The sequence below is a fragment of the Diabrotica undecimpunctata genome, chromosome 3 (genome assembly GCF_040954645.1).
Source record: "Diabrotica undecimpunctata isolate CICGRU chromosome 3, icDiaUnde3, whole genome shotgun sequence".
NCBI lineage: Eukaryota > Metazoa > Arthropoda > Insecta > Coleoptera > Chrysomelidae > Diabrotica > Diabrotica undecimpunctata.
In genome coordinates this window covers 150,076,994-150,092,089 of record NC_092805.1, presented here as the reverse complement: position 1 = coordinate 150,092,089, position 15,096 = coordinate 150,076,994, and the positions used below count along the sequence as shown (strand labels likewise).

The 15,096-nt window shown below is 33.0% G+C and overlaps 2 protein-coding genes across 3 annotated transcripts in view; both read left to right on the top strand.

The window, feature by feature from the left end:
• Nucleotides 1-15,096, top strand: part of LOC140437561 (chloride channel protein 2-like) — a 293,059-nt gene that overhangs the window by 138,874 nt on the left and 139,089 nt on the right. The gene's annotated exons all lie outside the window — the stretch shown is intronic.
• Nucleotides 3,415-4,200, top strand: LOC140436085 (uncharacterized). The gene has a single exon (XM_072524793.1). It carries the CDS (start codon nt 3,415-3,417, stop codon nt 4,198-4,200), a length of 786 nt encoding a protein of 261 aa, XP_072380894.1.

The following is a 15,096-nucleotide window of genomic DNA, read 5'->3' as shown; positions in this document are numbered from 1 at the left end:
AAATTGTAGACATAAATCAAATCCCGTTCAAATTTACTTAAATACTAAAATTATAGCTAAAAGTTCCTCTAAAGCTGGTACATGATATAACAATGACATTTTAATATTAAGATTCTGATTTCTACTTTGATCGAAATACGTAAGTCGTTTGGATTTAACTAAATTTTTAATGAGCAGTAAAATGTAAGATCCCACCTCTTGAGGAACCATAGAGGCAATGGCTTAATGTCACATTAACATGAATGAGTTATCAGTTATCATTTCATGAATATTGAAACAGTATGTCCATCATTTCCTTCTGTGGTAACAAATTCCGGTGGTACTATTCGTTTACATTTCGATATCTATTTCTAGGATAACTCGAAATTTGTCAATTTTCAATTGTTCTCTTGCAATTTCGATGACATAATTTACTTGATATAGAAGAAATTAATGTTCTTGTAATGGACGTTATTACATTTTTCTGTAACTGGTACATTTTACTGAGACTTAAATCTGGAGACAGATATTTTCTATGGTTGCCCCTTTCACTGCAATAAAGGTTTATAGAAGAGAAATATTTTAATTAATTCCTTTAGTTCATTTTTCTTTGCGTCAATTATTTTTTATGTGGTGGAAGTTTCCTGCGTTTATAAAATAATATTTCTATTAACTTACATTTCAGCAGTATATTCAATTTACCAGCAAAAACTTACCTTAACTTAAAAAAAATACCGCTTGAAAAATGGTTTCACACCTAATGCTCTACACCTCTCTGACTATGTACGTAAATAATAAACATGGTTTTCTCTCTGTGTATCCGATATAAAAGTATCCGATTCTGAGACTGATAATCTGAAAAAAAAAAACACAACATGTAGCCATGACACCGTTTTTACTAATCCCATTTTTAAGAATAAAAATTGCATGATTTTAACTTTATAATTAATAAAACTCGAAATAATAATTCCCAAAAAGGTCCAACTGTTGATCACGAATAATACATAAAGAACTAACTTTTTACAGCACAGTGGACTTAACTTCTATCAAAAATGAATTTTCAAAACTTTCTACATAAATATTTTCTACGTAAATATTCTACAATGAAGCTCGTTTTGATCTTTTGTGGGTTAGTGCGTTGTTGCAGTAGCGCACCCAGGGGAGGTTTTGGAGGTTAAACCCCCTCCTTAGGACCCTATTCCGACACTGTTACTCACACATTTTAAGGACTCAAAATGGAGGTAACATCATAAAAAAAATTTCGGTGACCAACCAAAACCTCCCCCCAGAGGCAAATTCTAGGTGCGCTACTGCGTTGTTGCACTCGTATCCTCAATTATTCTGTTGTCAACCGTCAAAATCCGTCAAAAAATATAGAAAAAAAATTGTTACATGAGAATGTTTACAATAGATACTTTAATTAACCGTAAATTAAGTATGGCTTTTTTATTCAAAACCATTCTGTGCTGTCGAAGCATCTGCTGTGAGTCAGTAAATAAATGTTAAACAAATAACGTTAACTTTGATTTGCATTGATAATAATTTATTAAAATTACTTTAGAATATAAATATCATAATTTGATTTATGGTTTGGGCAAATGAGTAATTTGCAATTTTATTACCGTTTGTTTATCATTTTTAAAGGAAATTAGTAGCCACATCTGGAAATATCATAAAAATATAAGGAAGTAACTACGGCTGCTGATAACGTGTTAATAAATTTGATGTAAGTTGTTTATCATCCGTGCGTGCAATCTTGTTTAAAATGAATACATTTATCTAAAACTTATCTCTGTTAAATATAAATTTATTTTGAATTACACTTATAGTTGGCACGTATTTTGGTCAGCATGCGAAAAAAATTATTTACTTTTAGTTGAATGCTACACAAATAAAAAATAAATAAAACCTAAAAATTAAAATTTACCGGAAGCAATGGAGTGCTAAGTAATAATCGAATAAAATACGTTACGTTATGGATGTTATCAATTGCATTTCTTTCAAGAACAAGCTTGGTATAATTGGAGCTTGACTGTAATAAGAATTTGTGTAGGCAGCGATTATCTAGAGCGAGGATTATCTAACTGGTCTGCTTCCACCAGTAACCTTGACAAATGCCTAGGATGGATTTCACCAAAGAGCCAGAACTACGGGAGACTAACAGGAGCAATAATCACCTCAGCAAAAGCGACAATCCCTAGAGGATACCGAAAAAAATTTATCCCTGGTTGGACAGAACAGAGCGAAAAACTGTATGAAGAATATTGCGAAGATGGAAAGCAGGAGATTGCAGACGAACTACTCCACAGCATTGATGCTGCCAGGCGTGAAAAATGGAGCCAGACAGTAGAAAACCTAGACTTTCAGAAGTCAAGTCGACAAGCTTGGTCTCTACTGCGGAAACTCAGAAGTAGCAACCCACCCGTTCGCCAAACCAACCTAGTAACTCCAGACCAAATAGCTACGTACATAGTGTCGACCTCTAGGGCACCTCAAAATCGTTTACATACAATTAAAGTTAAAAAAGACCTCAAAACCATAAAATCTAGTCTTGCACACTCAACAGAATATACCAACCCATTTACCCATGAAGAAATATTTCAAGCCCTAAATGAAATGAAAACAGGAAAAGCGCCGGGTTTCGACGCCATTCACGCTGAGTTCCTCGAACATAGCGGCAGATTCACTAGGCAATGGCTCGCAGAATTCTTTTCTGACATCCTTCAAACGGGAAACGTCCCCCACCAACTCAAAAATGCAAAAATCGTCGCCATTTTAAAACCAGGGAAAAGTAATAATTCACCGAAAAACTACCGCCCCATCGTACTCTTAAGTATGGTGTACAAATTGTTCGAAAGACTGTTGTATAATAGAATCAGCAAAACCATATTCCAACACTTACCAGTGGAACAGGCAGGATTTCGGCCAAGCCGCAGCTGCACAGACCAGGTACTCGCCCTGACCAATTATTTGGAATCAAACTTTCAAAAGCAATTAAAAACAACCGCTGTCTTCATCGATCTATCTGCTGCTTACGACACTGTGTGGCGACAAGGGGCAATATATAAATTAATGCGAATAATCCCATGCAGAAAGACCACTGAGGTTATTAACGCCATGCTATCCAACAGATGTTTTAAAGTTATATTGGGAGACAAGACTAGTACCCAAAGAAAACTGAATATTGGACTTCCTCAAGGATCCGTGCTGGCTCCCATGCTTTTCAGCCTCTACATAGCAGACATGCCAGAAACCACATCAAAAAAGTTTGGATACGCAGACGACTGGACGCTTGCCGCAAGTCATAAAGAATTCGAGGTCACTAAACGCATTCTAACAAACGATTTAAATGCCCTAGGGAATTATTTCCGCAAATGAAGATTGCAACCCAATCCAACTAAGACAGAAGTGTCCTGCTTCCATTTGAACAACAAGATGGCCAACTATCAACCTCAAATCCATTTTGAGGATAGACTCCTTAACTATAATAAACACCCAAAATACTTAGGTGTTACAATTGACAGAACGCTAAACTTTAAAGAGCATCTTACTAAGACTGCTGCAAAACTCCGAACTCGTAGCAACATCCTGCAAAAGCTCTGCGGCACTACATGGGGCTCCTCAGTACCCACACTTAGATCGACAGCATTAGGACTGGTATACCCCGTAGCGGAATACTGTGCACCAGTATGGATAAACAGTCCACATACTCACCGTGTTGATGTCCAACTCAACCAAGCCATGCGAACTATATCGGGCACAATCAAGGCCACGCCCACTTACTGGTTAACAGCTTTGAGTCATATAGCTCCACCACCCATCCGCCGGGAACATGCCCTTGTCAAAGAATTTACAAAAATCAATACTGATCCTGAGCTCCGCTCCCATGTCGGAACTTCCGCCAGAGACATAAATAGGCTCCGTTCAAGACACCCGCCTCTAAAAACAGCAAAAAGGCTAGTAGATCAAAACTTTAATGTAACTGAACGGTGGAGAGAACAATGGGAGAATAACGCTGCACCGGCTAACTGGAACATGCCATGTATTACAAGCAAACCTGAGGGCTTCAACCAACCGAGACGAATTTGGACCACACTCAATAGAATAAGGACGAACTGTGGCAGATGTTCCGACTCACTTTTTAGATGGGAAAAAATACAATCACCAAATTGCGACTGCAACCCTTCGGATTTCCTGGCTGCTACAAAAGAGTCAATCTAATATATGTATAATCTAGATGTTTGTTTGTAGAATAATATTTTTGTATTTACTGTTGTTTGTAATTTATATAATTTATATATATGTATATATATGAACCTGTGATGTAGCCATACGCTAAATAAATCTAGAGGTCTTTTATGAACAAAATGTACGAGTTCATGTTTATCAGTTGAGTACTAGTAAACGTGAATATCTTCGAGTATTTGCTTGTGAAAAAATAATCGTAAAAATGTATTAGTGCTAATACTTTTAATTAGTGCAAATACATTAAGCTGATATGACCAACGTTACGTCAGTGATTTTGCATTAAGTCATTTTCTAAGATACGTACATAGGAATATTTATATGAATTAGGTAGTTTATGCCTATCATCTGATTAAAGCAGGTTTTGAGAGAATACTTTAGGACTAAAACGGCATTTATTTAAATGTGATAACTAGCCTGCACTGAATTGAGTTAAGTTGTGATTGTTAATTCTATTATTTCTAAACTTTTAAAATATTAGAAAGATATTACCTTTAAACTGTGGCTTCCATGGTGCGCTAATATAAACAAAACTGAAGAACCCATGAAACCTTATAATCAAGTTCTACAAGGCAGAACACTTGACAAGACCACACAGTAAAGTATTACGCAGGGCAGACAAACCATCTTACGCTTATTATACTTTGAGATCAAAACATTTTAAATGAAAATTAAAAAAGGATCTATAACTTCATCATCAAGAGTATAATAACATATAGAAGTGAGGTATAGCAAATCAAAGGTAAAAGAAAAAAGATAGTTACAGCTATGAAGATGGATTTTTGGAGAAAAACAGCAGGAGGAACGAGAAAAGAAAAAGTGACAAACGAAGAAATGAGAGAGTTAATGGATTTTAAAAACTCATTATTAGACGATATAAAACTAAACAACTAATTTGGCACGGCCATATACAGATTATGGAATGGTCATCAAGAGGAAGAAGAAAATGATGAAAATATTGCTGGTGTGAGCACATATTCATGAATGTTATGGAAATAAAACTTATTTCCCTAACATTCAGGAAGAATAATGTTTCGGTCTTAACCCTTAAGTACCATGGCGGGGTCAAAATTGACCCCCCGCGTTTTTAATGCCAAGTTTCGCTACCGAAACATAGATTGAGCATTGCGCGATTTCTGCTAATCTTCGACAGGTAGTGATTTATTGATCTACAAAAATTCCGTTAGTTTATCTGTTACTACTGCAGAGTTATGCACGCATAGGGTCAATTTTGACCCGCTTATGGTATAAGTGTTTCTAGTGCAATTAACTAGTAATTTGAAATGGCGGGGTGTAGTCGAAATAAACGTCCTCTGACACAGAAAGAACTTGAAGAGAAGGGACAAAAAATTATGGACAATGGACTAGATAGTGACAGTGAGTTTTTAGACCAGGCTAGTGAACACAGTGATCACGAAACAGACAGTGAAGAGGAATGGGACGATGATGACGAAAAAAATTGGCAAATTAATAATTCCGAAACTGGTAGTGAATATTCGGGTGAAGAAAGTGATATAGCTGACTCAAGGGATGTGTTTTATGGCAAAAATAGGTACAAGTGGTCTAAAACTTCTCCCACCTTTTCTCGTACACGTAAGCATCATTTAATTAGTCATTTACCTGGTGTTATTGGAAAAGCTCGAGCTAGTATGCCAGAGAAACCAGTTGATGCTTGGGAATGTATTATTAGCCACGATATATTGCAAGAAATTCTTGAGAAAACCAATGAACAAATAACTAATATGGCTTCTAAATATAATTTACACAATTTATCGTGTCAATATACCAATCATCTTGACATAATTGAATTAAAGGCCTTCTTAGGCTTATTATATTTAGCTGGGGTATTTTAATCCAATAATGAAGATTTAAGGTCTTTATTTGCTACGAATGGTACTGGCCGTGATATATTTCGAGCAACCATGTCACTAAACCGATTTTATTTTTTGCTTGGAAGCCTTTGTTTTGACGACCCAGCTACTAGACAAGAACGTATTGCGCACGGAGATAAACTGGCAGCTATATCCAATATTTTTAATATGTTTATAATTAATTGTCAGTCCAATTATATCTATGGTGAATATCTCACAATAGATGAAATGCTTATTGCATTTAGAGGAAGGTGCCAATTCAGGATGTATCTCAAAAATAAGCCAGACAAATAGGTCTGAAAATGCAGTGTTTAGTAGACTCTAAGACACATTATTTGCTAAATGGTTTTATATATACTGGAAAAGATACACGCAGAGAAAATCCAAAAAAGTTATCCATCCCCACTCTAGATGATTTGACATTTATTCCACCAATTTCTGGTAAAAATAGAAACATAACAGCAGATAATTGGTTTTCGTCCATTGAGCTCATAAATGAACTGAGAAGCCATAAAATTTCATATGTTGGAACACTAAAAAGAAATAAAAGAGAGGTTCCTGCTGAATTTCAACCCCAAAAAAACAGGCCACCTAATTCTGCCTTATTTGGTTTTACAGGAAGCGAGAGCCTTGTATCTTTTGTTCCTAAGAAAAATTGTGCAGTGTTATTAGTGTCAACTATGCATCATTCCAATACAATGGTTAATGGAAAGCCAGAGATTATAAATTTTTACAACGAGGCAAAAGGTGGGGTGGACTCATTGGATAAGAAATGTGCATGCTATAAAACTGGCAGAAGAACTCGTAGATGGCCTCAAGTAATATGGTTTAGCATTTTGGACATTGCAGGATTAAATGCTAATGTAATTTTTAATGGAGTTCAGCAAAATCAAATAATGGAAAGAAGATTGTTTCTAACCACTTTAGGTCAAGAACTTATTTAGGCCCATTTAACTCGTAGAGCTCAGCAAACTTGTTTACCGAGAGAAATTCGTAGTGCCATTTTTAAAGTTTCCGGACTTCAGGAACCAATGCCTGCCGCAAATCCAGAGCCACAACGACGAAAAATGAGGTGAAGGTGTAAAATATGTCCATATTCCAAAAACCAAAAGAAAGAAAGCTCATCGTGCGATAAATGTCGAGATTTTATTTGCAAAAATCATTCCCGCATACAGACGTTATGCATAAGCTGTGTTGAAAATTAAGGTAAAATCATGCTTGTCATTTTTGAGATACGAAATCTAAATCGATTTTTTTTATTTTAGGTAGGAGCTATGATACCTAGATTTCACCATTGGATATAAAAAAACTGCACATTGTTATTATTTTTCTTATAATTCGAGAAAGTGCATAGTTATGTTAATTTGATTGAATACAAAAGTTTTTTTTTAAATAAAGTTATATCTAATTAACCAAATTAGTTTATTTTTATATAAATTTAAAAGTAGCTGTAAACAAAATAATTTAAAATAAAACAAGTTAAAAAAAGAATATTTTTTGATACAAAAAACAATGGGGGGTCAAATTTGACCCTGCCATGGTACAAATGTTACTATTTTTGGCCATGGTAGTTAAGGGTTAAGGCCGAAACGTTAAATAAATAATTTATTTTGAAATTGTGATTCATTTTTAATGATAAAAAATTGTGTTGATAGGCAAGAAAATAAATTTAGAATAATATTTAACAAAAAACTTAGAAAGATACCCACCCATCTTTTCCTTGTAATTTGAAATGTATTTGTTCCTAAGGTATAGTTTAATATTTAATATTCTCTTTTTAACCGATATACTATAATTTTTTCGTGCTACCGTCATAGATGTACCCAATGATTGTTATAAATTCAACAATCTATTTCCGTACTATACCTTTCTATATTTTTTGCAATTTATATTTACTAGGTACCTACATGTTTTCAAGGTTTCATAAAATAAATTGTATCGTAATATTACAGAAAATAAATGTGATGATTTGCAATAAATTTAACAAATCGAGTATTTTAAATAACTCTTTTGTGCACAAAAAATGTAAAATATATCGAAAAATATAAATACTTCATTAAAAAACTTAATTAAAGAATTAAATATAAACAGTAATAATAATACTTTGTCCATCCTTATAGATTATTTACATAATAGAGAACATGTTGTATACAATATAACCTTTAACAATACAGATAACGACATTATTTTGTTGAACATAGGAATTAAGATTTATTGCAATCCCATCTCTAGGGTATACTTATTATAATATCTTATCCTATAATTAGCTCTAAAACTAATTTTTTGGTTATTCTTCAGCCTTAATAGCAATACAATTAAATAAGTAAGTAAATAATAATATGCTTTATTGTCACTGAAAATTGTACAAATTTTATGGACAAAGCTTATAACAATAAGACAAGAAAGAAGAAAAAAATCAGAATAAGAATCGTTTGTACTTTTAAATAAAAAAAAAAACAATAAAATTATTTCAAACTTAAACATAAAAAATACTACCTAATTAAGAACCTACAAACTTCGTAAAATGTACCTAACAAAAAATAAAAATTAGGAAAGCAGATTAATGAATTAAGGGCTCAAATATTCCACCTCCTTGTGCTAAACAGTAACCAAATCCGTCATACAGATTTCTCCTCATATTTTGGAGTAGGGCTGGTGCAATGCTTGCAGAGAAATGGAGTATTTTTGCCCTTAATTTGACTAGTTTTGTGGGCCTTTCAAACTGATGCCCATAAATGTTTTCTTTGAGAAAACCCCAAAAAAGAATTCGTTGGGCGCTAAGTCACAGGATCTAGCGGGCCATTTAATTGTACCACGTGTACTTATTAGTCGATCAGGAAACGTTTGATTGTAGAAGTCAATAGTTGCTTTAGAGTTGTGAGCTGAACACCCATCCTGTTGAAAATAAACCTCCTGAAAATTAACGGGATGGCGTCGAACTGCCGGAATGATCTCATTCTGTAAAAGTTGTAAATATTTATGCCCGTTTAGGTTTCCATCGATAAAAAATGGACCGACAATATGGTCGCCTAATATTCCAGTCCAAACATTTAACTTTTGCGGATGCTGCTTTCGCACTGCAACACTGAGGTGCTTATTTTTCTGAGAATACAACCTTGCAACGGATGGATTGTGTTTTTTATGTAATGAAAATGAAGATTCGTCAGAAAATAAAATATTTTTTAAAAAGTGTACATTTTCATTCTGTTTATCTAACATAAATTCACAAAACTTCATCTGCCTAAAGTTATCTTCCGGAAACAGTTCTTGTGTTGGTTGTATCTTAAAACAGTGATACCCATTCCTTTTGAGAACTCGCTGGACAATTCGAGCATTCACGTTAACTTCCCTAGCAATTTGTACACTATTGCAGGGTTGACTAGCTTCCACAAAAGCACAAATATCAATATCCCTCTTTTGACGCTTCTTATCGACAGGTCTAACACGTGGTTTGTTACCTTCATGACACTTTTTACAACTGTTTACACATCACGAAGTTTGAAAATGTTTAATGGTATTTTTAACTGTTGTAACACTTGGTGAGGGTCTATTTTCGAAGACAACAATAAATAAATCAATTACTTCGCGTATCGAATGACCCTGAAAGTACCATGTTACGAAAGTTGCACTTTTTCTTGGACTGTATACAACGTAATAGGCATTTTATTAATCATTGTTTTATTCTTTCAAAACTTCGTTTGAAATTTTTAATGTAAATGTGGCAATTACGACAATTCGTACCTACTGTGAAATGAATATAGAGGTGGAAACGTGTAACATGTCACAGCGATTGCCATTGTGTTGCATGGCCAATAAAACAATGTCGTGATCTGTATAAAAACTCTATAAAACCATAATTCAATGAAAAAAGTTTTTAATTTCTGCTTGAATATTATGATTTGTGTCACTTTGTTCACTGGATAGAAGTTGATTGGAAAACTTTATGCCAGCATAATCGGGATTTCTTTCAAACACAGGGAACCCTAGTTAAATTTCTCTTTCTACTATGATAATTATGAATATCTGAATTTGATGTTTAAAGTATTGATTTTATGGTAAGTCCATATGGAGTGTCTGCCAGCAAAAATTTTATAATAGATATGGTAATAAAGTTTATAACCGAGTCTGACATAATTTCCCTCTGCGACTTTTTTTTTGGTTCTGGAACGGTTCCTACCCCATTTAAGAGACGCCACTCAGGACCGTTTTGTTTTGACTCTCCATTAGTGATTTTTCTTAAAATATCCTTGGGGATCTTTAATGCAGTGGTTTCTCCTTGTCTTCTGCATCTTTATGCCGTTGACCATTCATGTTTCATCCGCCTTTGACACCGCCTTGCAATCTCAGGACAAAAGAGTGCCCTTCCACTTACCAGCTCATCCGCCCGAAGACGTTGACCAGTAAGCTCCCTTTCTCGTCATTCCTGACCCTACCCTGAATACCAATATTGCTTTATAATGTATATTTATGGATATTCATTACAGTTTTCACGCCTTTTGTCACTCAATTTCTATTATCTCTCGCTGTCGTTCCATTTTCTGTAACTCATATTCAATGGGGTCTACTTTTTTCCAGAATATTTCAATTATCTCTGTTTTTCGGTAATCTTTATTACGTTATTCTTCTTTCTTTCTGCTCCCTGTAACCTTAAAAGTTCCCGCTGATTTATATACTAAATATGGTTATAAATTAAATAACTATAAACAATATTCGTTAAATTTTGTTTGGTTATAAAAGTAATTGAACGTAAATGTTGACTGTATTGTGTACTTATTGTGTGTGAAATATATTTATGACATAATAGTTAATAAAACTGATACAAGATATAAAAATTATAGTCATGCATTTTTGACCTTGAAAACATATGCTAATAGTAACTGGATAAAAACGAATAATTTAACTACAACACAGAATCGCCTAAAATGTTTTAAATTAAAACCAATTGAATCGGTTTATTGGTAAATTATATTAAGGCTATATTTTGTAATTATATCTGGGAACTATAAGAAAACCATTATTTCTAATAGTATTTTAAAAAATCTTAATGTTTTAACTATTCTAGAAATTCTTTTCTACTATTCTAGTAATTTTTATGATAACGCTACACTAGGATAATACATTGTCACTTATTCTTTGGGTACTGTCTTAGATACGAAAGTTGACTCTCATCACAGCTGTTTTAACTTTGGAACGGCTACTCTTAAGAAATGCCTTAAACATATCCAAACCATTCTATCAAACTTTTAAGCCAAGATATACGTTGTCTACCAATATTTCTTTTACTCATGTAGCTAATACAGCTGTTATTCTTTTATAGTTATTTATACTTCTTTTAATTTTACCTTTACTCCAACCCTCATTTTTGGTAACTCTGTCACATTTTTTCGCTTCGAGTTTCTTGTCCATTATTTTCAAGATCTCTACCCCCACTACATTCTGACATTTTGTCAATCAGCATCTCCATGTCTCAATATGCAAAAAAAACGGGTTTGGCAGTCCAGTGGAACTGCCGGTAGAAGTTATACTTCTATACAAGCGTTCGCCGTTAAAAATTTATACGGGAGTCAATCTGCACAATCATTACATATGTAATGCTATAGGTAAGAGAGAGCAGAAAGAGAAAAAGAATTAGTTATATAGGTATATGGTGCATCGTTTGCTGTATATAAACATTTGACCTGTAATAGGAGTATAGTAAATGAAGGATTGTATCAATATTTCAATGAAAATATATATTTTTATTTTTATATATGTATAAAAGGAGTTGAATGCAAAAAATTTTACACATACTCTGCAGTAAAATTCATTGTTTATTTTGTTATTTTGTTATATATTAATATAAAAATTACAATACAATAAATTCACTGCAACATAATTCAATATAATAATACAATATAAATTAAAATGTAATATTCATAAGTATTTAAAACTGCCGATATACATAACTTACTTTACGAAGATAAAAATAAAAAACCAACAACTCGGATTATTTTGTAAATTTTCATTTTATTTTAAAATTTGTTTTTTGCGTATATTACATATATTTAATAAGATTAACGTGAGGTTTTTAAATATTTCAAAAATAAAAAAGGATATTCATAATTGGGATTCGAACTCACATCCACCAGCGTACGAACCAAACACGTAAAGGATTTGCCAATTAGACATGACAATAACGGATTTCAAAATTGACAGTTCTCGGTAAATCAGTGATTATTTTAAATACAAAAGCCTAAAATAATTATAAACGTTTAATTTTAAATAATACAAAACATATCACATAAATAATAATATTAATACATATTATATTATATATAATATTATATATATTTATATGTATATACAATATTATACATAATATATATAATGTTAAATATATATACAAAAGGAACATTTTTATTCTCGAGAGAGGAAGAGAGAGAAAATATATCTTCTGTCTCTCTCTTACTCATTTTCTTACATATGTAATGGTTTCACAGATTCACTCTCATGCAAATTTCCAACGCCGACCGTGCATATAGAAGTATAACTTCAACAAGGGATGTTTTACACCTACCACGAGGGTCAAGCCAGAATGGGTCACAAGGAAGTTCTCTGACCGTGTTTACCACCCAAAAGAATATACAGAAATGATAGTAAATTCTACACGACACAAAAAGTTTCTTGTTAAAATAATGGAAACATCGAATATTTCTGAATTTAAAAAGTGGTGGCATAACCATTACAAAAATTAATACGTATTTGTCTACTGACTCAATGAGCAGAAAAGAAAAGTATAAAAAAATCACTTTCCACATTTTAAACTACTACCATTTTTTTTGCGATTTACTCAAAACTATAACTTCTGACTCATGTTGTTTCTGAAATGACCGATTCATACTGGTGCAATAATTTTTATTTGCAGTAAATTTAGAAGCGAATCCGTTTTTGGATCTATCTAAAAGCTATCTTAATTAGATACTTTATTTTTTTATAATTTACTGAGCCATATGTACAATAAAATTTACCTTTTTATATCTTCTAGTGAGTTATTAGTTTTTCCGAAAAAATCATAAAACTAATAATCATATATTTAAACCTTTTTCACGGTAAAACTAACAGAATTACCTACCACTATTAAATAACCCGCTGAAAATCATATTGCATAAGATACTGCAAGGAAATGCTAATCACCAGTGTAGTTCACTGAATCATGGGATTTACGAATTGGAATCGGTATTATCAAAATATTTACAAAACGAAATTATAAATTTATTTTTAATTAAAATAGTTGTTTACATTAATCTAAATTGTTGCAGTTCCAACGGAAATCTTCCTTATTGGATAATAATAATTGATTTTATTTTATTTATTTAATACACAGTATAACCCGATTATTATAACAATTTAAATTACAATATACAATATCAAAGTTAGCATTCAAAACTTAAAATTACGTATAATATAAAATCATTATTAAAAGGTTTAAAAAATGAGAATAAAAATCTTACATATTAAAAAAACAAACAAAGTATAACATAGGGTGACCAAATAACTGAACAGTATTCCAAAATAGTTCTAACTAAGCAACAAAACACTAATCTTGTTGAATCAATGGAGAAATACTTGCAATTCCTAGTAACGAAACCAAGAAGTTTAGATGCCTTTATTGAAATAGAGTTTTTGTGGTCACAGAAAGTAAGCTTCTCATCGAAAATAACACCCAAATCCCGAATCCATCCATCCATCCAATGGCGCTACAGCCCAAATCGGGCCTTGGCCTCCTTCAACAGGCTTCATCAACCATCTCTATTTACCGCTGTTCTTTTCCATGAACGCGTTCCTAGGCAGTTCCTGGCATCCTCATCGACTTCATCTTCCCATCTCTTTTTAGGTCTTCCAACAGGTCTTTTTCCCTGCATTCTTGCATTTAATAATTTTCTGGGGATTCTATTCTCATGCATGCGGACCACGTGCCCTGCCCATCGTAATCTCTGCAGTTTAGTATGTTGTGCTAGAGTTGGTTCGCTATATTGCTCGTATATTTCTCTATTGTACCTAATTCGCCAGTTGTTGTTTTCACTTATTGGGCCCAGGATCCTACGTAATATTTTTCTTTCAAACACATCTAATGCATTGGCAGATTTCTGTGTCCCCACCCATGTTTCGCAACCATAACTTACTATGGGCCTGATTATTGTTTTATAGACCCGGAGTTTTGTTTTCCGGTGTACGTCTCGCGATTTGAATATGTGGCCCATCGCGAAATAGGCTTTATTTGCCAGCACAAGCCTTCTATTTATTTCCGGTTCTTCTTCATTGCTTGCGACCAGATCCATTCCTAGGTATGTGAATCTATTTACATGTTCTATATCGTCAATAAAGTGTTGTTGCACCGGTCTATTTGATCTGGTTTGTATGAGTAGTTTTGTTTTATTTGTATTTATTGCTAGCCCTACTGCTTCTGCACTCTGTTTCAACTCAACGTAGGTTTCAAATCCCGAATAGAAGAAACATAATTCAGTGGCTGATTATTAAGAGTATAGCTTGCTCCAATTCTATTGACTTTACGAGAAAAACTTTTTTTTTTACATTCAAGATTAGTTTGTTCTGATTGCACCAATTTTGTTGTCGGTATAAATCATATTATAGCAAGGCTTGATCTTTTAAGCTATCTATAACTTTCCAAAATTTTAAGTCATCTTGTGTCATCAAACTGTAAGTGATCTACACCACGATCAAATGCTTTGGAAACATCTGTGTATATTGCATCTACCTGTTTACGATGTTCCATATAAGATCATATATCAGATTGATAGCAAACCAAGTTTGTTGCAGTAATTTTTTTGCTATGAAAACCAAGTTGTGATTGAGATATTAAGCCTTTACATAACTGACTTTCAATAAAATTATCCTCACCAATTGTAATCGGTAATATTATTGAGAGAACATTTACTTCTAACATTTTAAATAAATTTTATAAAAAATTATGACAATTTTGACCTACATCTATAACTATAAT